At 45.4% G+C, this 24,235-nt stretch overlaps 2 protein-coding genes across 2 annotated transcripts; one reads left to right on the plus strand and one right to left on the minus strand.

Moving 5' to 3' along the window:
- The first annotated feature begins 1,074 nt into the window (after window positions 1–1,074).
- Window positions 1,075–8,119, plus strand: nudt8 (nudix hydrolase 8). Its single transcript, XM_083772998.1, has 6 exons — window positions 1,075–1,191; window positions 3,247–4,041; window positions 4,218–4,325; window positions 4,692–4,824; window positions 6,223–6,300; window positions 6,888–8,119. Exons 2-6 carry the CDS (start codon window positions 3,248–3,250, stop codon window positions 7,092–7,094), a joined length of 1,320 nt encoding a protein of 439 aa, XP_083629124.1. The 5' UTR covers window positions 1,075–1,191; window position 3,247; the 3' UTR covers window positions 7,095–8,119.
- Window positions 8,120–9,966: 1,847 nt separating this feature from the next.
- mfrp (membrane frizzled-related protein) lies at window positions 9,967–20,992 on the minus strand (the record flags this gene model as incomplete). The annotated part of the gene is made up of 14 exons (XM_083772517.1): window positions 9,967–10,191; window positions 10,796–10,923; window positions 11,996–12,130; window positions 12,236–12,366; window positions 14,648–14,796; window positions 15,278–15,354; window positions 16,601–16,726; window positions 16,862–16,986; window positions 17,932–18,151; window positions 18,694–18,801; window positions 18,925–19,104; window positions 19,332–19,418; window positions 19,837–19,945; window positions 20,939–20,992. The coding sequence occupies 14 exons, from the start codon at window positions 20,990–20,992 to the stop codon at window positions 9,967–9,969; spliced, it is 1,854 nt and encodes a 617-aa protein (XP_083628643.1).
- Window positions 20,993–24,235: the final 3,243 nt, after the last annotated feature.

The raw sequence follows: 24,235 nt of genomic DNA on the forward strand, positions 1-24,235 counted from the left end.
CCCCCCCCCCCCCCTCATGTGGGGCCCGGGAGCCACAGATTGAGAACCCCCCCTCCCCCCTGATAGATGTTTGTTCAGGCCAGTTTAAAAATAAACCATCAGTGTTGTATTTGGGTGGTCGGCCGCTCCCTCTAGTGTTGTGGCTGTGGGTGTCACTCACTTTTGGGGAAGTACCTCGACAGGTGAGGTCATTGAGGGCACTGTGACTATCGTACATATTTGCTTAACCAGGTAATCTCATGTCTATCTGGAAAATAACCGATTTACAAGCTCACAACAGGTGATCATTTTAGTAGTCTAGCACAGTGTTTAAATTGCAAATGTGTATGTTTTGGATTAATAATATACATCTGCAAGTTCATTATTAACTCAAAGTAACTGAACCTAGCAAATGATTAACACTTTTTTACTTTTACTTCACTACTATTATTTTGCTTCTGATTTAATAACGGAGTATAGCCTATAAGTAAAGTATTGAAAAACAGATGTACTGTAAAGGACCTCAAATAATTAGTATACGGTAAGCCTACTTAATACTAGAGTAAACACTTTCCGTGGTTCTCAAAGTGGGGTCCAGGTACCCCCAGGGGTCCTTGAGGGAGTTCCAGGGGGTCCCCAGCTATGGCAGCTAAAAAAATTGCTGTACAAGTCTGTAACCCAAGAGTGTACAAAATGAAACCAAATGTACCCTTATTACAGGTCTGCAACAATTTTACAATATTAAGTGGGGTCCCAGAGATTTAAAAAAGAAAAAGAAAAGCCATAAAATGGGGGCCCGTAGCCAAATGCATGTGAAAATGGGGGTACTTGAAATTAAAACAGTCGAGAATCATTGTACAAATATTTGACATGAAAAAGCATGTACAGTTAGGCGGGCCGTGGGCCAGGGCCAGTTTGACTGGTTATACTATGACTATGACTAGTCAAACTGCTAACATCTGATTAAATTACTGGGGGCCACTCAGGGGGCACAAGGCTCTGGGGGGCCATCAATCAAGACAAGAGGCCACGGTCTGTTTCAGTCAGGATACAGTACCATGTCTATGAAGCAACACATGTTCTTCAGTGTGAAAGCAACCACGCCATATTGAATGACTGTACTGTAAGCACTGGCGACATTAGCAACATTTTAGCCGAAGTTAGCAGAGCTGTGGGTGGGCGACAGGCCAGCCGTATGCCCCTCTAGTCAAGGTGAGTGTTTATATTCTCCACTTTTATTACTAATATAATTATCTTTCTGTGTTCATGGGACAGAAATCCTTCATGTAAACGGCGTACACGTTTTAAGCACAAGAGCGCAGTTTAACGTTGTATTTTGCATGATATTAACATAACATATTTTGACCAGGCTAACGTTAGCCGACTAGCGCTAGCACATTAGCCGGCTATTTACCATTCACAACATGTTGAATGTTGAGCTAGCCGGCTGCTAACATGCTAGCTTAATTGGCAGAGGTAAAGTTAACTTAACAACTTAACAATGACGAGTTAATATGAAGCTGACAATTAAACGGGTAAAGAAACGGGCATTTGTTTTATTTGTAAATTAATAACATTAAACTGTATAAGTGTAGTGTAAAGCTAGCTAGAAATCTATGGCTAAGCTCTGCTAGCTAGCTTTAGTTTGCCAGGAGCCAAACAAACGAGCATTTCAGTGATTTAAACTAGTTTTAGATTCATTTTATGGACTCTATGCCGTCGTTGTTGTAATGAACTTATATAAATAACGTTAAACGCAGAGGGAGTTTAACGTTATTGTTTTAAGTTTAAAAGGTAAATAAATGTTCTGTGGTTGAAGTGTGGAGCTAAAAAACACAACAAGGCAGCCATGATGACATTCAATTCATTCGGCTTCCGTAGTTTGACTCACCACGTGACTGCAGACAGCCTCCTCGTGCAGCTCCGTCCTGAGGACGTGATGGTCATTATGTTATAGAAATAGTCAATTATGTTAGTTATAACTCATAAAGTACTGTAACAGTATCAATACTGCAATGTAGACATACTCTGTTACAAGACCAGAATTCAGCATTTACTTGAGTAAAAGTACAAAAGTATTGGTATCAAGTAAGTAGTACAAAGGTAAAATGACTCATTATGCAGATTGATTTAAATTGTATTCACAGTATTATGTGGGTACATTTCAACGAAAGCACAAGTCAATACAAAAACTGCATACCAGAAAAAAGCACAAAGACTTGATTACATAAGGGTCCTCCATCCAAGACCTATGAATATACACTTCTACAAGCTGACAATGTGTCACAACAAGTTGTGCGCTTGTAGATCGGCTATTTCAAATGGCCAAAGTTTAAATAGGGCTTAAGACGGTGTATAATGCACATATGTTTTGTAATAATAATTCAGATCAATAAAGTAACAGTAGCCAAGTTTTCAAATAAATGTAGTGTAGTTAAAGTACAATATTTGCCTCTGAGATGTAGTATTATAAATGCACCACATCTCTCTGTGTGTGTGTGATGATGAGGTCAGGCTACTCCTTTTCATTGTGATTCGTGAACAAGTAGCCTAAGCAGAGTACAGTACTGTACCCTACCTGGCAGGTAAAAACAAGATTAGCATTTGAGTGCCTGATCTGCATGTGTACAAGGGGACAGGCAACGCGGCCCACCCGCCCCCGGGCCAGGACAAAAGACATGTTAACGTGCGTTCAGACTTGGATGGTTAGAGCTGCGCGATTACACACAAAGTCAACGCAAAGACGAGAATTGCACGAACGGGCGCGGCGGGACCTGGCGCGGTAGAAACGGAACGAACCGACTAGGCGAATATACTGTAGGCCTACATATTCAGGTCTAATTCATCATGGGGGCTCGAGCCCCGCCGCCCCCACGGAGTCGTCGTCACGGCTTACATCTGTTCTGACATCACGATGACTCGACCAGCTCAACAGAATACATTGGTTAATAGATGCAGCTCTATAGTCTATATCATTAAAAGCGACACAGACATTAATAACTGGGTGGGGCATTAATTTCCAACTTGCATCATTCCAAGTAGGCCCGTGCCCAATGGGCACCGCTCTAGTTTATATATATATGAACTTGTCTCATCATTTTTCGACTGCGGTCGAGATGGTGGATTTCACAACATCACGCCAGACTTCCTGGTCCTTCATTGCCGCCCCCGGTTCCTGCTTACTGATGCCTGTAACATTAACTTACTGTAACATTAACTTACTGATGCCTGTAACATTAACTTGTGATTCCACCTCCTCTCGTTCAGGATGTTCAGGAACCCTCACGTGACGCTCGGCTCCGTCCGGCCCCTGCTGCTGGGCCCTGCCGTGGCGCACGCCTGTTGTAGATGCAACGGAGCCGCAGCCGCCTCCTTCCTTCACAAAGACAGAGCGGTGCACGGGACAGAAGGACCCGTAGCGGACAGAGACAATGGGTCCCGTTCCGTCAACTTAGCCGCGAATCGGTTAAAAGCTGACTTTTTCCTGCCCCAGGACTGCCTGCCGTCGTCCTCAAATCCGAAACTCTTCGGGGTGTCGCGGCTGAGCTTCGACGCCCGGAGTTCGGAGGCCGTATTCAAACATCTAGCAGCACAAAATCACAAAACCATCAGTAGCCCCCACGGCTGTGCTCAACAAGCCGCCAAGTGTCTTCTTCAGCCCTGTAAAAGCCATCATCATCATCCGTTACTCAGCCGCGTTGCAGCCGAGTCTCAAAGGCACCCCGCTCTCCTCCAAAGAAACTCCGCTCACAGAGAACTCTTTCTTAGGCCCTATAGCACCTTGGAATACAGGTCACGGTGGTCGTTGAACCACCTCCACCACAGTAGTAGTAGCAGCCCTCCACAGCAGTGCACGGGGCCCTCCTCCTTCGGAGCCCAGTTCAGAGCCCAGCTCCATGGTGCCGCGGCGCCTCGTGAGGAGGCCTCCCTGAAGGACTGCCTGTCGCCGGAGAATGAGCAGCGCTGCCGACGGACACTGGCGCCCAACCAGAAGCTGTACGAGGCGGCCGGGGACGACACGAAGGCCAGGAGGAGCCAGGGCCGGAACCAGAACCAGGGCAGGTGCGTTGCAAGGCTACAACGACACACACAACGGCCGTTTGGCTAGGACAATCGTAGTCCTAACCTGGAATAAACAGTTGTTTCATGATTCTGACCTCTTAAGACATTCCTAGGGGGGGTTATTGTGTTGTTAACTTCACTCTTGTCTCTTTTTTTCTATCTATCCATCTATCTAGGTGGAAGGCCTCGGTCCTGGTGTCCCTGTGCTCTGTGGAGGAGCAGCCAGCCTTCCTGTTCACGCTGCGCTCCAACGCGCTGAAGGGCAGACACAAGGGAGACGTCAGGTCAGTTGACTGTCTGGCCGAGCGCTGTGACTTTGAAATGTAATGCACTTACGCCTCTCCCATCAATTGCTTAAGGAAACATAATATAAAAACACTGCAGTGTAGTGTACACTGTACAGAATATGTCTGTCTGCGCGTAAACATGGAGGGCTGTGTGGGGATCCGAGTGGAGACTTTCTTCATCTTATTTAAATATAAATACTTACATCTAAACACATGTTTAGCTTTATATGGTGATCGGATCATCAAACAGTTTGCAGAATTACAGTACATTTCAAGCACCAATCAATACAAAGACTGTTAACTGTGAGTGGACGACTCTATAAAGAATTACACTTAAAAGAGGGTCCACCTCTGTGTGTGCAGCTTTGCAGGGGGTAAGAGTGACCAGGCCGACAAAGACGTGGTGGACACGGCTCTCCGAGAGGCCCAGGAGGAGCTGGGCATTACGGTGGACAAGCGGCAGGTGTGGGGCGTCCTCAAGCCGCTGAGAGACATGGTGAGACGACGGTTCATCCACGCTATGCGTTTAATATGTTAGAACTGTGGTTCTCAACCAGTTGTGCTTGAGGAGGTTCCAGGTGGTCCCTATTATGCTAAATGATGGAGAGTTGGTAACCAAAGGGACCCTTATAGATCTTTAACTCTTGGGAGCTAGAAATGAAACTTTTATTTTACGCTCTCAAGAGTTCAATTATTGTTAAACATCTGCATTACTTAATTTAGTCTACACAGCGTAATATATTATTAGTTTGGTCAACGTTTGCCTGTTGTCTCTCCTAATGGTACCAACATTAATACAGCATGGGATTGTGAACAAAATCTTATCCAAAGACAACTAAATATTGTTTCGCTGTGGCTCAAATGCTGAATAAATAATGGCCGTTGAAAACCACTGCATTAGAAAACATCTGTACGTTGTAAACAAGTTATTATACAGATATATCTTGACTGTCGGACAAAAACCTTTAATGTGTACCCATATTTCAACTTTTAATGTTTTTATTTAATTTTTATTTGTTGTTTTTTGGTCACTTAACCACTTCACCCCCAAGCATCTGTTTTGTGGGGAAAGCTTTTGCCGAAAACAGCAGATCTACAAGCTCACGAGCGTTGTGAGCTTTGTAGATGGATAGAGGCTACCATCACTATTTCTGAAAGTTTCTGGACATGGTTTTCAGTTTTCACCCTACAGCAACAAATATGACTTCTAGACAGTATACTGTATATAATGGATACTAAACGGTGACATTAACATTGTACTGTATTGTGTAATAGGAAATATGAAATTGTGCATTCACACCACTAATTGTTAAACTGCATATTGGTCATCCTGACGTCTGGTCTAACTGGGTGTGGTTTACACTTTGAGTGATAGGTCTGTCTTGACTTAATCAACCATTTTTGCACATCAATAGGTTTTCGTTATGACCGGGGTGTCGTTGAGGCTGTCCCAGTCTCCTGTTGAGTAGCAACACCAGCCCAGCCTCTGTGTTTTGAATGCTTTGTTATAGTCCTGTTTACTCCTCACAGTTTCACCAAACCACTCAACTATCTTAGAATTCGACCTTTTGTTGTCATTTTAATTACATTTGTCCCATTGTCCGATGTGGAGGCTACCTGTCTGGTCATGTGACCGACTGTTACTCCTCCTCCTCTGAGTAAAACTGTATAAAACTGACACACATGTATTGTTCTTGTGTTCAATCGTGATGCAACATGCTGGAAGATGGTTGTGCTCTAGAGATCTCTATTAAATTGAACTGAATGCCTCATATCATCTTGTCCTCACCTTATATTTTAGTTTAAGTATTCTTGTTTTAGTATAATTTCTGCCACCACAATTCGATTCTAAAAAATGTTACGATTGTAATTATTTCCGTCCCTTTTGTTTCAGTCTGGGATGCTCATAGCTCCTGTGCTGGCCAACCTTGGACCACTAGAGGCGCTGTCCTTCAAACCAAACCCTCAAGAGGTACCTGTTTGTTCCTATTGCTGGACTACTTGACGAAATTAAATCTATTAACCCATTTAGACCTGAGGCCCATTTTAAAAACACCTTCTAAATCCTAAATGTTTATCCCAAGATTTTTGTAACCCATTTTCTTTTCACCCGGTGTCAATTATCTAATGTAATCCTGGGCGCTACACTCCCTCTGCTAACCTGGGGAGAGCACTAGACTGACCTCATGCTTCCCTCTATGCATGAGGAGTCCAAGCTGCTTCTTTTCACCTGACAGGGCAGAGTTTCCCCGATTGGACTGACTTCTATGTAAACCAAGATTCATTAGCCCCCCCTCTAAATAGCCAGCCCCCCCATAGCACCCCCAGTCACAATTTTCTGGAGCCGTCGCTGGGAGTAGGGTGAGTGGCGAGGAGCTTTTTTTTTTTTTTTTTTTTAACTTTTAATACAAAGTTTTAAAACCTAAACAAACCTGCCTAACAATAAGGTTGAACGATAAGGTTGAACATGGGTGAAATGGGTCTTTTGTTTCATTGAAAACCTACCTTCTTACACATATTTTCTGTTTGTGTGTGTGTGTGCGTGTGTGCATTCTTCAGGTGGAGGAGATCTTCACGGTGTCGCTGTCCCACGTGTATGACACGCGCAACCGCGGGTACACACACTTCCGCACCGGCGACAAGTACGGATACACACTTCCTGTGTTCCGCAACGGCAAGCACCGTGTTTGGGGCCTGACGGCTGTGGCGCTAGACCACACCCTCAAGATCATAGTCCCGCCCCAAACCACACCCACAAGATCATAGTCCCGCCCCAAACCACACCCTCAAGATCATAGTCCCGCCCCAAACCACACCCACAAGATCATAGTCCCGCCACAAACCACACCCTCAAGATCATAGTCCCGCCCCAAACCACACCCACAAGATCATAGTCCCGCCCCAAACCACACCCTCAAGATCATAGTCCCGCCCCAAACCACACCATCAAGATCATAGTCCCGCCCCAAACCACACCCACAAGATCATAGTCCCGCCCCAAACCACACCCACAAGATCATAGTCCCGCCCCAAACCACACCCACAAGATCATAGTCCCGCCCCAAACCACACCCACAAGATCATAGTCCCGCCCCAAACCACACCCTCAAGATCATAGTCCCGCCCCAAACCACACCCTCAAGATCATAGTCCCGCCCCAAACCACACCCTCAAGATCATAGTCCCGCCCCAAACCACACCCTCAAGATCATAGTCCCGCCCCAAACCACACCCTCAAGATCATAGTCCCACCCCAAACCACACCCTCAAGATCATATATGTGTACAGTATATCAAAGATTTGCACAACTGTTTCCAAAATAGCACACCTACGAGCTTAGATAATTATATTGTAGAATAACCTTTCAATGGAGAGAGACTGATATTGTGCTACTAGGAGCATGTATCACACCTGTCTGGGACTTTTTATTTTATTTTTTGTTTTTAATGTATTTTATTGAATTATTTTAAAGGCAGGTCAAAATAAGTGAAATAATTTCCTATAAATTAAATCAGTGGTTTCCTTTTTTTAGTTTTAGTTTTAGTTTTAGCCCCAAGACCCAAAAGTAGAAATCAGAACTAGTTAGTGTTAGTAAAAAGCAGATAAAAGAGTAACGTTTGAGCAGACTTACTACCATCAGTCTCTCTACCATTCATTCATAAAACCTGGTTACATGTTGACCCTTCTGGTTACGGTCGAATGCTGACCCCTTGTGATCACAGAAGGTGACATGTTGACTGTTCATAACCACTGGATCCTTCATGATCACTTACTTCATGTGTGTGTTGCTGTTGCACAATGCAATAAAAATATATTTAATTTATTTATATTCATCCCTGTACATTCATTCCTGTCTACCGAGCAATCTTCGTTGCTCCGTTCATCTCCTGGGTTCTATACAGTATGCAAACGATCTAATTTTACCTTTTCATTCAGAAAAACAGTACAATACTAAAGTAATACAGTGCAAACAACATAAGTTGATCATGTTTTGTTTTTATAGCCTGTGTTTAAGAGCATTAATTTGCTTCATACAGTCAGTATGCCTGAATGAATCATAAAAAATCTAAACAATTACATTTATTTAAAAAGTGCTAATCTCATTCACATCTTGTGGGAATAGCATGGAAACTCAGTGGTTCCCAAACTTTTCAGCCTGTGTGACCCAAAACAGAAATTATTATTGTTTTTAATTCATGAAAAGTTTTTGTAAATGTTTTGAAATAATAATTAAAAACGAAATGTATAAGAAAGGATCAAATAAGGGGACCCATAACAATGTGTCCCGCGACCCACAAATGGGTCCCGACCTAGTGTTTGTCTCCCAAGCTAGTCCGATTCCTGGACGGTGGTACAGTCGGACAGACTTCAGACTCCTCCAAGCGTTATGCAAAATGTAAATGATTTAACGATTGTATGAAAAAAATAACTTCACCCTCTTCTTCTTTCAACCTGTAAAGCTGTGATGTGACAATACATTTACAGTGAACCCCAGTACGGGATTGTCCTCAGTTTCAAGCTGGGTGTCCCCACTCCCGAGATCCGACAAATATGTCCTTTTCACAGACAATTAAAATAACCTCTTGTTTTCAGTGCCTACAGCTTCGTATAGGGCAGGCTACACACCTACACGGAAAGGCACGTTTTTTCCTCAGGCCTGATTTAATCTGAGATCTGCTTAAAGAAAAGCAGATCTACAAGCTCACAACGTGGCACAATGCAACGCATACCAGGACCAGCACCCTGGTGGTCCTGCCGTCCTGGTATCTTCAGTAAGGCGGTGATCATCCCATGGGGTCCTGGGGTCTTCCCACTAAGGCAAGCATCATTCCATCGATTGTTATTTTAGATTTTTCATGACTATATATGTGAGTGCATAGGACCCGAATGGAAACAATACCGCAAGACCGTCTTTCTTCGGAAATCCTTTTGGACCAAAATGCCTGACTGTACCTTGTGCTGTTTGCATTTTTATATTGTCTAATACAATATTCAATCAATCAATCAATCAATAGGGTTCTGGGGGTCCCAGGCAGCACTCCATAGGGTCCTAGCTGGTATCTTCTCTAAGGCAGGCAGCACTCCATAGGGTCCTAGCTGGTATCTTCTCTAAGGCAGGCAGCACTCCATAGGGTCCTAGCTGGTATCTTCTCTAAGGCAGGCAGCACTCCATAGCGTCCTAGCTGGTATCTTCTCTAAGGCAGGCAGCACTCCATAGGGTCCTAGCTGGTATCTTCTCTAAGGCAGGCAGCACTCCATAGGGTCCTATAGCTGGTATCTTCTCAGGCAGCACTCCATGTTCTGGCCTCAGTGTTTTAGCACCCTCTAGGCCAGGGCAGGCCAATGTATTTTGTTTCTTGTTTTCTGCACAGAGTTCTTCCTGTTAATTACTCCAGGTGCTGCCTATTGAGTGTTAGCAATCAAGGCATAATCTGCTGCAGTGCTGCTGTGCAGGGAGTTTAGGCTCACTCAGTGTGAATTCAGCTCAGTATGGAGGGAGAAGCCAGCTTCATTTGACAGTCAGGCTTTTTGTTTGTGCTTAAAGAGCCAAAGATGTTTTACTCTTCTGCCCTCACCACACATATGCGTGACTGCGTGTGCGGCTATGCAGTCCATTGGGTCCTAGCTGGTATCTTCTCTAAGGCAGGCAGCACTCCATAGGGTCCTGGGAGTCGGGCAGTAGGTGGCAGTTGAAGGGCCAGCTGAAGGCGAAGACGTCCAGGGCCTGGGCACACTGCTGCTGGGCCGAGGAGCAGACGGAGCGGCAGGGCTGGAGGACTCCTCCGTGAGGGCTGCACTGAGGAACGAACATCCCACACAGCAGGCGCCGCAGCGGCTCGAAGCACGGCAGCTCCGTCAGCACCTGCATGGAGGAGAGAAGAGGTTTTACACACACATTACAGTACCCTGAATCAGCCCGTTTCATAGATGCCCCCTGTTCTCCATTTCCCCCACCCCTCCCACAGTAAATTGCAGCTAGAATGGTAGAAAGCAGGTGGTCTTTTTAATAGCTAAAAAAAAACTAATACAATAAAAAAAGTTTGTCACCCTCAAGCTATCGTTCATACAGAACCCAACGGTAGGGTTCTCAACAGGCCTGAAAATGAAGGCCCAGCCCTGGGTTCTGTGTGAATGGCAGCTTGAGGGTGACGTGTGAGTAGTAGAGTACCAGGACACTATTCATAGACTATTCATGAAAAAGGAAAACAAGTTTGGAGCTACTAAAATACCCGCATGAATAAAGGCAACTAGCATTCTATCATTCTAGCTGCATTTTACTGTGAAAGGAGTGGGGGAAATGGAGAACAGCTAGGGGCATGCATCTATGAAACAATGCAAGGTCAACGTGTATGTTGGGACAGGATTATAGGCTGATTCAGGGTACTGCAATGTGTTTTGGTCTGGAACAAACACACGCACACACAAAACTAAAATGTGATTCAGTGTTCAGTACAGTGTTGAGTCACCTGGTAGTGTCTGAGTAGCATGGAGGCTTCTCTCTGGTCTGCCACAGGGAGCCAGATGTTTGGGAAGGAGGTCTGATTGTAGCTGAGATCTCTGCACATCTGGACCTCTATGAGCTCACATGATGAAGCTACACACACAGAGAGATCATACTAGTTAACCAAAACTACAACTAAACTATAGACACAGAGAGATCATACTAGTTATAACCAAAACTACACACACAGAGAGATCATACTAGTTAACCAAAACTACACCAAAACTACAGTGACTCATTGAATTGATCGTACGTGGAGAGAGCATTGACTCACTGAATTAATCGTAAGGTGGAGAGAACATTGACTCACTGAATTGATCGTAGTTGGAGAGAGCATTGACTCACTGAATTGATCATAGGTAGAGAGAGCATTGACTCACTGAATTGATCATAGGTAGAGAGAGCATTGACTCACTGAATTGATCATAGGTAGAGAGAGCATTGACTCACTGAATTGATCGTAGTTGGAGAGAGCATTGACTCACTGAATTGATCGTAGGTGGAGAGAACATTGACTCACTGAATTGATCGTAGCTGGAGAGAGCATTATTGACTCACTGAATCTATCGTAGGTGGAGAGAGCATTGACTCACTGAATCTATCGTAGGTGGAGAGAGCATTGATTTGACTCACTGAATTGATCGTAGGTGGAGAGAACATTGACTCACTGAATTGATCGTAGCTGGAGAGAGCATTACTCACTGAATTGATCGTAGGTGGAGAGAGCATTGATTTGACTCACTGAATTGATCGTAGGTGGAGAGAGCATTGACTCACTGAATTGATCGTAGGTGGAGAGAGCATTGACTCACTGAATTGATCGTAGGTGGAGAGAGCATTATTGACTCACTGAATTGATCGTAGGTGGAGAGAGCATTGACTCACTGAATTGATCGTAGGTGGAGAGAACATTGACTCACTGAATTGATCATAGGTGGAGAGAACATTGACTCACTGAATTGATCGTAGGTGGAGAGAACATTGACTCACTGAATTGATCGTAGGTGGAGAGAACATTGACTCACTGAATTGATCGTAGGTAGAGAGAGCATTGACTCACTGAATTGATCGTAGGTGGAGAGAGCATTGACTCACTGAATTGATCGTAGGTGGAGAGAACATTGACTCACTGAATTGATCGTAGGTGGAGAGAACATTGACTCACTGAATTGAGGGTAGGTTGCGTTGCCACAGTTGCGTTCGTCGCCTCCGTCGGAGCAGTCGTTCCATCCGTCACAGATCCACTCCCTTTGGAGACACTTCCCGGTACTGCAGCTGAACTGTTCCGGTGTACACGTCCCTGCCACCCAGGACAGGACAAGTGGCGTTAGAATTTAAATGAAGCCCCTCTAATGAACCCGTGTAGGGGTACACAGACACAGCCTGGTAGGTAAAACAAGCTTACTGTTGGTCACAGACACAGCCTGGTAGGTGGCACTGAAGCCGCTGTCAGACACTCCTTCGTCGGCTACAAACACCACCGTCATCTGAGGACCTGAGGAGGTCATCTCTGGAGGGACGTCTGTGCCACAGAACCTACAGAGGTGTTAACACAGGTGTGTTAATTAGCCCTTCGCTAAGTCCCTCCCCAACCCGTTCTTGTCCAATAGGCACGTTAGCAGCGAAGAGACAGGTCAAGCTGTCATTCTCACCCATTGAGATGCATGTTAAATGATGGGATTTCGCCATATACTGTAAATAATGGATCATTACAGAAGCAAAACCTTCAAAATGTCTAGTCAACCAGGCCTGCAGTAGGCTATGTACTGGGCAAATGTGCGCATGACATGACAGAGGGAGAAATCAACTTTTAACAAGCGCCCGGCAGGAGTTTTCATGTTGCACGGTAAGACTACGGTCATTAGTATTATTGCCATCACCTGGGTGGGTCAGTCGTGTAACTTTCCCAACGTTAAGCCATGTACTGTATATGTTCAACAACACAGCCATGCAAAATAACACTGACAGCTATGAGATGGCAAAAGCTTGACCTGCATAGAAACAGTTGCTAAACTATTTGAATTGGCACTCGACAATCGCTTTTTGGGGTGAGATTTAGCGAAGGGCTTTACTTTTCTGAGGACCTATAGCACAGGTGTGTTAATTGTCTGAGGACCTATAGCACAGGTGTGTTAATTGTCTAAGGACCTATAGCACAGGTGTGTTAATTGTCTGAGGACCTATAGCACAGGTGTGTTAATTGTCTGAGGACCTATAGAGCGTCGCAGTCCCGCCCCTGACGAGTGGCCCGGAAGACAATTGCCAATTCATTGTCCCCGCATAGATATTTCATAAAGTATTTATTTAAAGACCTGTAAGCCTCGGTCAAAGCCATCTCGGATCGTGACAACTCATGACAACAAACATGATTCTTTGGGCCGAACAAATAATTTGAAAAAAAACAAAAAAAGGGTAGAACAGAGTGGGGTTGTTGTCATGTGTTGTCACGATCCGAGTTGACTTACAGGTCTGTAATTACATACTTTAAGAAATGTCTATGGGGAAAAATGAATTGGAAATTGACTTCCGGGCCGCTCGTCGTCATGAAAGGGGACTTCGCCGCTCTATAGCACACGTGTGTTAATCGTCTGATGACCTATAGAAGCACAGGTGTGCTAAAAAGCACTGTTTCCCAAACACAGGGTCAGGACCCATTTGTGGGTCGCGGACACATTGTTATGGGTCCCCTTATTTTATTACGTTTCCTACATTTGTTTTTTAGTTATGATTATTTCAAAACGTAGTTTTTTTTAATCCCAAAAAGCTAAACTTAAAAACAAAATGTAATGATTGTTTTCAGTAATTTATGAAGAAATAAAAGAAAAACCTAAGAAATTCCATAGAATTAGAGTAGTGAGTAGTGAAAATAGCCGATCTACAAGCTCACAACGTGGCACGAAGTGACACGTTGACTACATGTTGTGAACTTGTGAGCTTGTATCGGCTATTTTCACTAGTTTGGGTCCCGAATATCTTATTTCTGTTTTGGGTCACGGGCTGAAAAGTTTGGGAACCGCACCCTTAATTAAAGGACAACTTATATGAAGATACGTTGAAAATGGGTGTCGAAGTCTCACCGGAGTCATAACACTTTTACAACAGGCAGATAAATGGCAGATAAATGAGGTCATACACACTCACACGCTGCCTGCACGCTAGGCAAAAGCGCTACAATGACAATACGCAGGGATAAGTGACAGCGATACGGACTTATTGTACAGTTGGGAGTTAAGTCCATTTGCATGCACATTGTGGACATTCAAAAGCAGCTTTATGAAGAGAATTCCATACATCCTGTAATCCAAACCACTGGCCCGTGGAATGTCAAGCTGATGTGGCAAGTTTCATAACTGAGAATGAATGCACGCCAAAGTGAAATCATGTGAAAAGGACATTTCTTGAGTGCTGGCAATTTTTTCATTGCTAGTCAACGTATGCCAAACTTGTCAGCTTAGTTTGATCGGCTATTTTCACAATGTTTGTCTCTTTCTTAAATAATATTTGATAATGCATTGTACATTACATTGGAATTTGTGATTGATACCCGTATACACTTATACTGTAGTCTATGTTGGTTTGTTTACTGTTTACAGTTTGTGGAACCACTATACTCTGTAAGTGACATTTTGGGGTTACTGCCTTAGGCCAGCACCTCACCAACACTGGTGTGTGCCCTTTCCTGTTTTGTCTGATTTGTTTCTTTCAAAATAACATTAGCTGTATTGTATAAGATTAGCTCTAACGGTACCGTCCGACTAGTGTGCGTCTGGCTCTGGTGTCTGTGCTATCTTGGATTTAATTCTAATGAGAACGGTACCGTCCCAGTGTGCGTCCGGCTCCGGTGTCCGAACTGTCGTGGATTTCCACGTAGTCGAATTCACAGACGTCCTGCGTCTCCAAACTGAAGTTCTGGAAACTCAGAGTGATCACGTGACCCTCCTCTGCAGATATACGCCACGTACACAACTGAGAGGGAGAGAGAGAGAGAGAGAGAGAGCCCCTAATTTGATTAATTGAGACCCGAGGTTGATTAATTGATAATCAACCTCGGGCCATGCAGAATTCCAACATTTTCAAGGTGGACCGCCAGTTTACAAAATACAACTACAACTGGACCTACGTTTTGGACTAGGGCTAGGCCTATATCACTTTGCTGGGGCTGTAAATCTTTGATATAAGAGAATATGTTCTGGAGGTATTCCTACCAAGTAAGATAAAAAAATAACAGTAGGTTCCAAAATGGCGACATGTTTTCCAATGTGGCTGCCAATAAATTGTACATCTGCTCGTGGTTAATACACAGTTGGTGCTACAAGCATGAAATCTGGCGCAGATCACCTTTATACCACCCTCAATAATCAACCTCGGGCCACATAGAATTCCATTTTTGTAGATGGCCGCCAGTTTTCAAAATGGCAACTATAGGGGTATAGTATATTATTTGTACCTGTTGGTGAGGATAAGGCCTGGGGTGGTTTGGACTGGTCAGGTACCCCGAGGATCCATTCTTTTGTCCCCCGCATTCTGTTTAATGACAACAGCAAAGATTACAATGTTGACACTATTTTTGAGTGGTACATCTATTTTTGAGTGGTGCAACCACTCCTATAGACAGACAGCTATGTGTGTGGCTGGGTCTGTCCCTGTGTCCGAGCACGGAAATGTGTGTGGCTGACTGCAAGGCTCTGTCCGAGCACGAAAATGTGTGTGGCTGTGTCCGAGCCAGGGGGGCAGTCAGACAGATATTTCGTGAAGCCACTGAGGAAATCGGGACTTCCTGAAAGTTCATATAATGGCCTGTTGTGGGCCCAAAAAAACCCATAGCTCCATAGAGGCCCATGTATTTGGGCCCAACTTCACCTAGACTGTATTACCTTAATAAACATGGTCATGAATACTTTCTGCTTCCAGCCACTAGTTTAAAGTCTCATTTCTCATGTCATAATATTCTTTTTGGAAAATGATGGTCCCATTTATTAAAAAAATTACCATAAAGTCGCGTATGTTCTGAGGGGCGTGGCTACCGCTACAGTCTATGATCGGGAGCCACCCCCCGTTCAGTCAAAATAAAAACCAACGAAGAGTAAGAGGGGAAGTCCCGCCTCGTTGTCTGGGCCAGCCAATGGCCAGCTGGGCCCAAACGGAGCCAGCCAATGGCCAGCTGGGCCCAAACGGATCTAGAAATATGGCGACTTACAGTGCAGGAATAACAGGCTTCATTTTACGTCCATCTTAGACCCGGGGAACGCTTTATCCATATTTTTTACAGTCTATGGTCCGAGCACCAAAATAGCGTTATAGCGTTTGTTCACCACCAAGTGTCACTGTTGCACAGCCTAACGCACAGACACACACAGGCCAGGGAGGTACATTACAGCACCACTCAATTCAGACGGGTCTGATGTTTTTGTATCCGATAATTTTGTAACCCATTTTTTCACCCAGTGTCATTTAATGTATTCCTGTGCTCTGCCAACCTGGGGAGAGCAACGGACTGACCTCATGCTTCCTTCAATGCATGTGGAGACCAAGCCAATTATTTTCACCTGACAGGGGGCGGGGTTTCCCCCGGTAGGACGTAGCGCGTGGAAGGAAAATGTTATGACGCGGAGGAGAGAACACACCCCCACGCCCACAGCGTCCCCAGCGGGAATCGATCCCAGGACCTTCTAGCTGTGAGGCGACAGCACTACCGACTGCATGAGCCACTCTCCGACTGGAGAGGTGAGTGCTAGGGGACGTGCGTGTGTGCGTATGCAGTAGGTGTCACCTCTGTGTATGTGCTCGCAGTGTGCCTCGTCCGATTGGTCGGTACAGTGGGCGTGTCCGTCACACACTGACACGGGCAGGAGACAACGACCTCCATCACACTGGAACTCCTCTCTGTGACAGGTCTCTGACCGCACACACGCGCGTGCACACACACACACACACGCACAGGTTTGTATTAATATGCTTGTGGGGACATCAACATTTAGGGATTTTCTGAATGCAATTTTGTAGGTGTGTGTACGTGTGCGTGCGTACATACTGCTCTGTACTGCGCGGTACTGGGCAGTGAATCCCGCTCCGGAGATACTGGCGTCAGAGTGGAAGGTCACCAACACCACGCTGCTGTTGCTGTTGACTGTAGGGGGCGCCACACTGCCACAGAACCTACACAACATACAGAACAGAGTGTTGACCGTAGGGGGCGCCACACTGCCACAGGACCTACACAACATACAGAACAGAGTGTTGACCGTAGGGGGCGCCACACTGCCACAGGACCTACACAACATACAGAACAGAGTGTTGACCGTAGGGGGCACCACACTGCCACAGGACCTACACAACATACAGAACAGAGTGATGACCGTAGGGGGCGCCACACTGCCACAGGACCTACACAACATACAGAACAGAGTGTTGACCGTAGGGGGCGCCACACTGCCACAGGACCTACACAACATACAGAACAGAGTGTTGACCGTAGGGGGCGCCACACTGCCACAGAACCTACACAACATACAGAACAGAGTGATGACCGTAGGAGGCGCCACACTGCCACAGGACCTACACAACAGAGTGATGACCGTAGGGGGCGCCACACTGCCACAGGACCTACACAACATACAGAACAGAGTGATGACCGTAGGGGGCGCCACACTGCCACAGGACCTACACAACATACAGAACAGAGTGATGACCGTAGGGGGCGCCACACTGCCACAGGACCTACACAACATACAGAACAGAGTGATGACCGTAGGGGGCGCCACACTGCCACAGAACCTACACAACATACAGAACAGAGTGTTGACCGTAGGGGGCGCCACACTGCCACAGAACCTACACAACAGAGTGATGACCGTTTTATTCATTGGCACGTTTGGCTGTCAAGGTTTCAGCCTCCAGGAAGAAACCCTAAATACAAAGGGAAGACATCATTGCACATAACAACCACACCAAGGGGTCTAATGAAGTATACTGTCACCTCATTAACACATGAAAAACTGGGGGAAAAATACAAATAAACAGATAAAGGCGCTATATAAATGCACCATTTCTTCTTCTCTTTGTATGTGCTCACTCTGTACTAGTGTAGACATAAACCTATACCTGGTGATCACGGCGCTGTGCTCAGTCTGCTCTCGGACCTCCAGCCAGTCGAACAGGCAGGGGGAGGGGCCCTCCACGGTCAGAGAGGAAACGTGGATCTGGACCAGGGCGGGCGGCTGGACCCGGATCACCCACACGCACTGGGAGTTGGGCGGGTAGGAGCCGGGGTGGTTGGGAGAGCTGAAGCTTCCCTCCGGGTCGCTCAGGATACCGCCACACCCTGCATGAGGAGATCGTCGTTAGCATGGGTTATCTCGTGGGAATCGGAAATCGGGGGCCGATCACGTAATTTTCAAATAATCTGAATCGGATCGGGAGCAAAAACTACATGCTCGGGATATCCTTAGTAGGGTTCTCCCGATCCGATCACGTGATCGGAAATCAGAGCCGATCATGTCATTTTATTATGATCGGATCGGGAGCAAAAAATGTGATTGGGACATCCCTAATCTATAGTCCATATCATGTAATTACACTGGATATCGTCTGTGATTTTGGATATTGTATTATTGTGTTATGGCATTAAAAAAATATCGGTTGTGAACAATCGGTATCGGCAGATATTCAAAATCGGATCGGGAGCAAAAATGAAATGTGATCGGGACATCCCTAATCCCTAGTATCACTATTAGATCCGTATCATGATATTAATCTGCGATTTTGGATATTGTACTATTGTGATATGGCATTTTATGGTGTCCGGTATAGACTAGTTTTGAATGTAGCTACCAAGCCGTGTATAAGAAGGAGTTTGTCCCGTACGTGTCTGGGCGGTGGGGCTGTGTCCCACGGGCTGGGGGGCAGTAAGAAGGATCATTAATACATAGTTTGTCCCGTACGTGTCTGGGCCGTGGGGCTGTGTCCCACGGGCTGGGGGGCAGTAAGAAGGATCATTAATACATAGTTTGTCCCGTACGTGTCTGGGCCGTGGGGCTGTGTCCCGCGGGCTGTGGGGCAGTAAGAAGGATCATTAATACATAGTTTGTCCCGTACGTGTCTGGGCCGTGGGGCTGTGTCCCACGGGCTGGGGGGCAGCGGTGGTGGCGACGTCCCCCTGCACACTGCTGTTGGACACCAGCGCGGGGACAGTGTGGGACACTCCCCCGCCTCCCAGGGGGTCCAGAGGACTGACGGACACTACCTCCCCCTCCTCCACCTCCTGACCACTCAGCTCTGCAACTCAGAGAACAACAAAACGCTTTGATTTCACCAGCAATTATAATCCCAATCAAATGTCTCCAATCCAATCCAATGGGCCTTTTTGTGTCAAAAGAAAAACATGCAGTGATCTCTATCTCTCTATACTGCCTCCCCCTGACCAGCCGGGGCTCCTGATGGATGGGAAAGGAACTGGTTGGGATAACGTGTTCCTTCCGTGCGTGCGTGCGTGTTGGACTCACGTGTGAGGATGAGGACCAGAGTGAGACCCAGGGCTGCTATGAGGAACACAACGGCAGCCGAGACAAGCACCGCCCCCAAACCACACCCTGACCACACCCGGAACCGCAGCGCACACTCCTGGAACACACCCTGACCTGGAAGCACATGCACGCACGCACACACACACACACACACACACACACACACACACACACACACACACACACACACACACACGCAAACACACTGAAGAGGTGAGACAAAGAACCATGAGTTCATACTAATTAAAGGTATATTCAGGGATTTCACTCAATTCTAATATATTTTGTTCCTATTTTTTGTGATAATCAGTTATATAAATACCTTAAGTTTTGTTTTTGGCTATAGGGCCCAGCCTTCATCCAAAAATCTGGTGCCGTCTCTATTATTTATAACTCTAAAGCTGGGGCTTTTAAGAGAGGGGTCAGAATGAATTATGGACTTGAATTATGATATTTAAAAAATAATGATGATTGGCTGACTCACCTGCTGCAGCCGGTTTGATTAGCTCAGGGGTGGAGGAGGCGGTCCTGAATCCTTCCACGCGGTCCTCTCGCTCCCCCTCCAGCTCAAAGGCGGGATTGCAGAACACATTCTGTAGGGGAGTGTGTGCGTGTATTGTAAAAACACAGTTATAACATCTTTCTGTATAGAGTATTAGCCTATACTATTTTAGTCAATCGTGTATATTTGTACAATAATGTCTGCCAAGTACGAGATATCTCATACTTTAATTTACACCCGTTGTCTGACAACTACCGGTATACGAGAAATCTGGTGTTCGATATAAAGAGGCCTCGTTATTCTGCATGTTTTAGAACATGCGGCCCGGCCGGTTGCTATAAGCCAGCTGTGTCCAAAGTGCGGCCCGCGGGCCAAATGCGGCCTGCAGCTTCATACCTGAATTGTATTATGAACAACAGTATTGGGACATTTTTACATTAAAGATTTTTAACCTTTAACCGTAAGCTCAGTCTTAACTGGCCACGTAGGTCGCTGACCCTAACCTCAGTCTTAACCGGCCACGTAGGTCACTGACCCTAACCTCAGTCTTAACCGGCCACGTAGGTCACTGACCCTAACCTCAGTCTTAACCGGCCACGTAGGTCACTAACCCTAACCTCAGTCTTAACCTGCCATGTAGGTCACTAACCCTAACCTCAGTCTTAACCAGCCACATAGGTCACTAACCCTAACCTCAGTCTTAACCGGCCACATATAGGTCACTAACCCTAACCTCAGTCTTAACCGGCCACGTAGGTCACTAACCCTAACCTCAGTCTTAACCGGCCACGTAGGTCACTAACCCTAACCTCAGTCTTAACCGGCCACGTAGGTTACTAACCCTAACCTCAGTCTTAACCGGCCACATAGGTCACTAACCCTAACCTCAGTCTTAACCGGCCACGTAGGTCACTAACCCTAACCTCAGTCTTTACCGGCCACGTAGGTCGGACTAACGGGATGTCGGACTTATGGGCAGTCCAGTCCGCTCTACAAGCTCACAATGCGCATTGTGAGCTTGTAGATCAGCTATTTTCAAAATATTTGTATACAATTTGTATATATTCAGTTATAACTCACTCACCTTGTACTCGTCAGAGTCTGACGACACCGCTACCTGTGTGAGGTCAGAGGTCATGACGAGAGCTCAACCCAAGACGAAAACAACGGCGAGATAGTTTAATTGGCTCGCTCTTCTTCCTGTATCTGTGTTAGTCACGTACGGATGACCCCGCCTCTTTTAGGAGACCGGAAGCAGGTTGGAGTTCATTAGTATAAGAGTGAATGTGAACACAGCTCCGGAAAAATATTCTTTAACCGGATGTTCACTGAACTAAATATTTGACCCGATCGTCACAGATATTCCGTTCTGAACATTCTGATGCTGAGATGGCTTCTTTTTCTTTCCAGACAAACAAATCAGGAAAAATCCATACTTTCTCTGTCCCATGCAGCGTCACACTCTCACCAGATCTAGCACCGGTAAACTGTCAACATAGGACATTCGACGACATCTGCTGTCACACCGTTTGTGTACCATTTTGCATTAAGTGTGGTCTGACAAGTCTTCCTAAATGAAGCACCTTTTTGCTGTTTCTTCCGCAGAGTCCAATGTCACTTCCTCAAGGAAACACAAGGGTCCCCAGCCAGAGCCTTCTATTGAAAAGTTGAGCCCAATGAGGGGTAAGAAACAGCACTGGTCATGTGCTTTCATGTAACTCGAAATAGTGACAAATGCTCATAGACTCCAGTGAAATAGTGACATACGCTGATAGACTCCAGTGAAATAGTGACATACGCTGATAGACTCCAGTGAAATAGTGACATACGCTCATAGACTCCAGTGAAATAGTGACATACGTTATCATAGACTCCAGTGAAATAGTGACAAACGCTCATAGACTCCAGTGTGACAAAGGCTCATAGACTCCAGTGAAATAGTGACAAACGCTCATAGACTTCAGTGAAATAGTGACATACGCTCATAGACTCCAGTGAAATAGTGACATACGTTATCATAGACTTCAGTGAAATAGTGACATACGCTCATAGACTCCAGTGAAATAGTGACAAACGCTCATAGACTTCAGTGAAATAGTGACATACGCTCATAGACTCCAGTGAAATAGTGACAAACACTCATAGGCTCCAGTGAATTAGTGACAAAGGCTCATAGACTCCGGTGCATTCCGTGAACTTCCGGGTCAGGGCTTTGTCACTATTCGCCAATAGAGGTCGCTGCGTAGAAAACTGGGCCGGTAGAAGAAGTGACCGGTAGTGACGCAACTGTCCTCATATGGCTCTGGTCCCAGGCAGTCGTCCAAATAATTAACTCTTACCACAGAGCCTGGTGTCATGATGATGTCATGATGATGTCAGACACAGGATTGAGGATTGAGGACATCGTTCACTGTGTCGTCCATCTTCTCTCTCTCTCTCTCTCTCTCTCTTGGATTTTGATCAGGATTCAAACACAGCCTCTCGTTGCAACGTGAAACAAAACAATCCAGAGGATATCGCTTAAAAGCATAACTTTAAATTTAAAAAAAAAAAGGAAAGAAAAAAACACTTCTCTCCAAAGTGTGGCCCTCTGTGTTAAAATCTCTCAGCATAGTATAGCGGACATTTTCTTATGATCCATCATCCGTATCATAAAATAATAAGAATAATAAAGCATTCAGTTAATCAAACAGACTTCCCTGCCGGGCGTTTTAAAACCTGCATGTCCATCCATGCTGTTCTCGCTGAATGTCTCTCTCTTTATGTGTGTAAGTGGTTCTCGGTGCCGTTATACACTAAAGTTCTGCGGAATATGTGTGTTTTCTCAGGTTGTGTTGGAAGGAGGGAGGGTGCGTGTGCATGCGCGCGTATTCATGTGTGCGTGTGTGAGACTGCTGAGTTGTAACAAAGGACTTTTTGGAATTCTGCCTTTGGAATTCACGGCCTTTTCCACAAATCCCAGTCACCTGAGAGGACTGAGTGGACCCCCCCCCTTCACACACACACACACACACACACACCCCTGGTAGGGGGGGGGTGGGGGGGCTGGGAGTCAGGGTCCAGGGGCTGAGGGTCTTTGCTTAAAGCCTTCATTTAATCCCGTACTAATACCAGCGTTGACAGATTTCATGCGAGAAACAAGTAGCCGGGTGTCCGTGGTGACCGTGGACTTTGACTGTCCTTATTTAACTTCTTATTAAGCTATGTCTCTGTCATTTCACTGTGTTCTGTATTGGTCATGTGCTCCTCTTCTGTTTGGTTTTGGTTCTCTGTTACTCTGTTGATGCCTTGGTTTCTATTGTATCTTATTTTGTAGTATATGGTTCCTATAGTGTTTCCTGTCTGCCTAGCTGTTGCTGCTATACCTACCTTGTCTGACCTACCTTGTAGTTATCCTGTGTCAATTTAAATTCTGCAGCTTGCATTTGGTTCTTGTTGGTTCGTGATTCCCTGTTGAGGGAGTTTGTATTCCAAGAGTCCTGTTATTTTTTACCTGCCATTTTTGCCCTTTATATGGAAGAACCTTATTGGTTTAGTTATTCAACATTTCTAAGTTTACCTGTTCTGCCTGTCGCCTGTTTTTGGGTCCTCATCCCGTACTCATTCATGACACCGGGTCTATGATAAAACAGGGCCAAAAGACACGTTGTGAGCTTGTAGATTATCTATTTTCAAAAGAAATCTAGAAGAAGAAAAAAAGATAATTCGGAATGTCTTTTGAAACATTTTAACATACAAATCTTGTATGGGGAGTCCCTGTCATCTAATATTGGCAGATGGAACATTGTCCATGGACAAATATATTAATGTAGGACTCCTTGACATGAAAATGTAAAAACGCATCCCGTAACTAACCAATATTTACGAGCGACTTGCAAAGCCCTTATAATAAGCAGACATGGCAACACTGACTAATGCTTTTTCACTTTCACTCAATGTTGCACGCATGTACACACACACACACACACGCACACACACACACACACACACACCCACACACACATTCACTAATAACTTATAAGTGTGGCCTTGCGGGCGATTTGCAAACCCACAACAACAGCACTGAGGGCAGAGTTAAGGGAATTTAAATGCTAATTACATCTCGGCTTTCAAGAGATTAGAAATGGCACTGGCTGCACAAATGGGTCACACACGGACACACGTATATATACAGTATATATAGTCGTAGGCTACACATTACAACCAGTGATCCCCTGTTGGTGTTTTATAAATTATGTTACACTTTAGCTATTGAAATATATAGCAGATTGCGAGTGAACTTGTCGGTCTGCTATTCTTGAAAAATCGTGAAAATGTGGCGCAAATCTTTGAATATATATTCTTTCAGGGTGGGGATCCCTGGAACAACATATTTCCTGAT

This window comes from Protomyctophum parallelum, assembly GCF_964188405.1.
Source record: "Protomyctophum parallelum genome assembly, chromosome: 9".
NCBI classification, from domain to species: domain Eukaryota; kingdom Metazoa; phylum Chordata; class Actinopteri; order Myctophiformes; family Myctophidae; genus Protomyctophum; species Protomyctophum parallelum.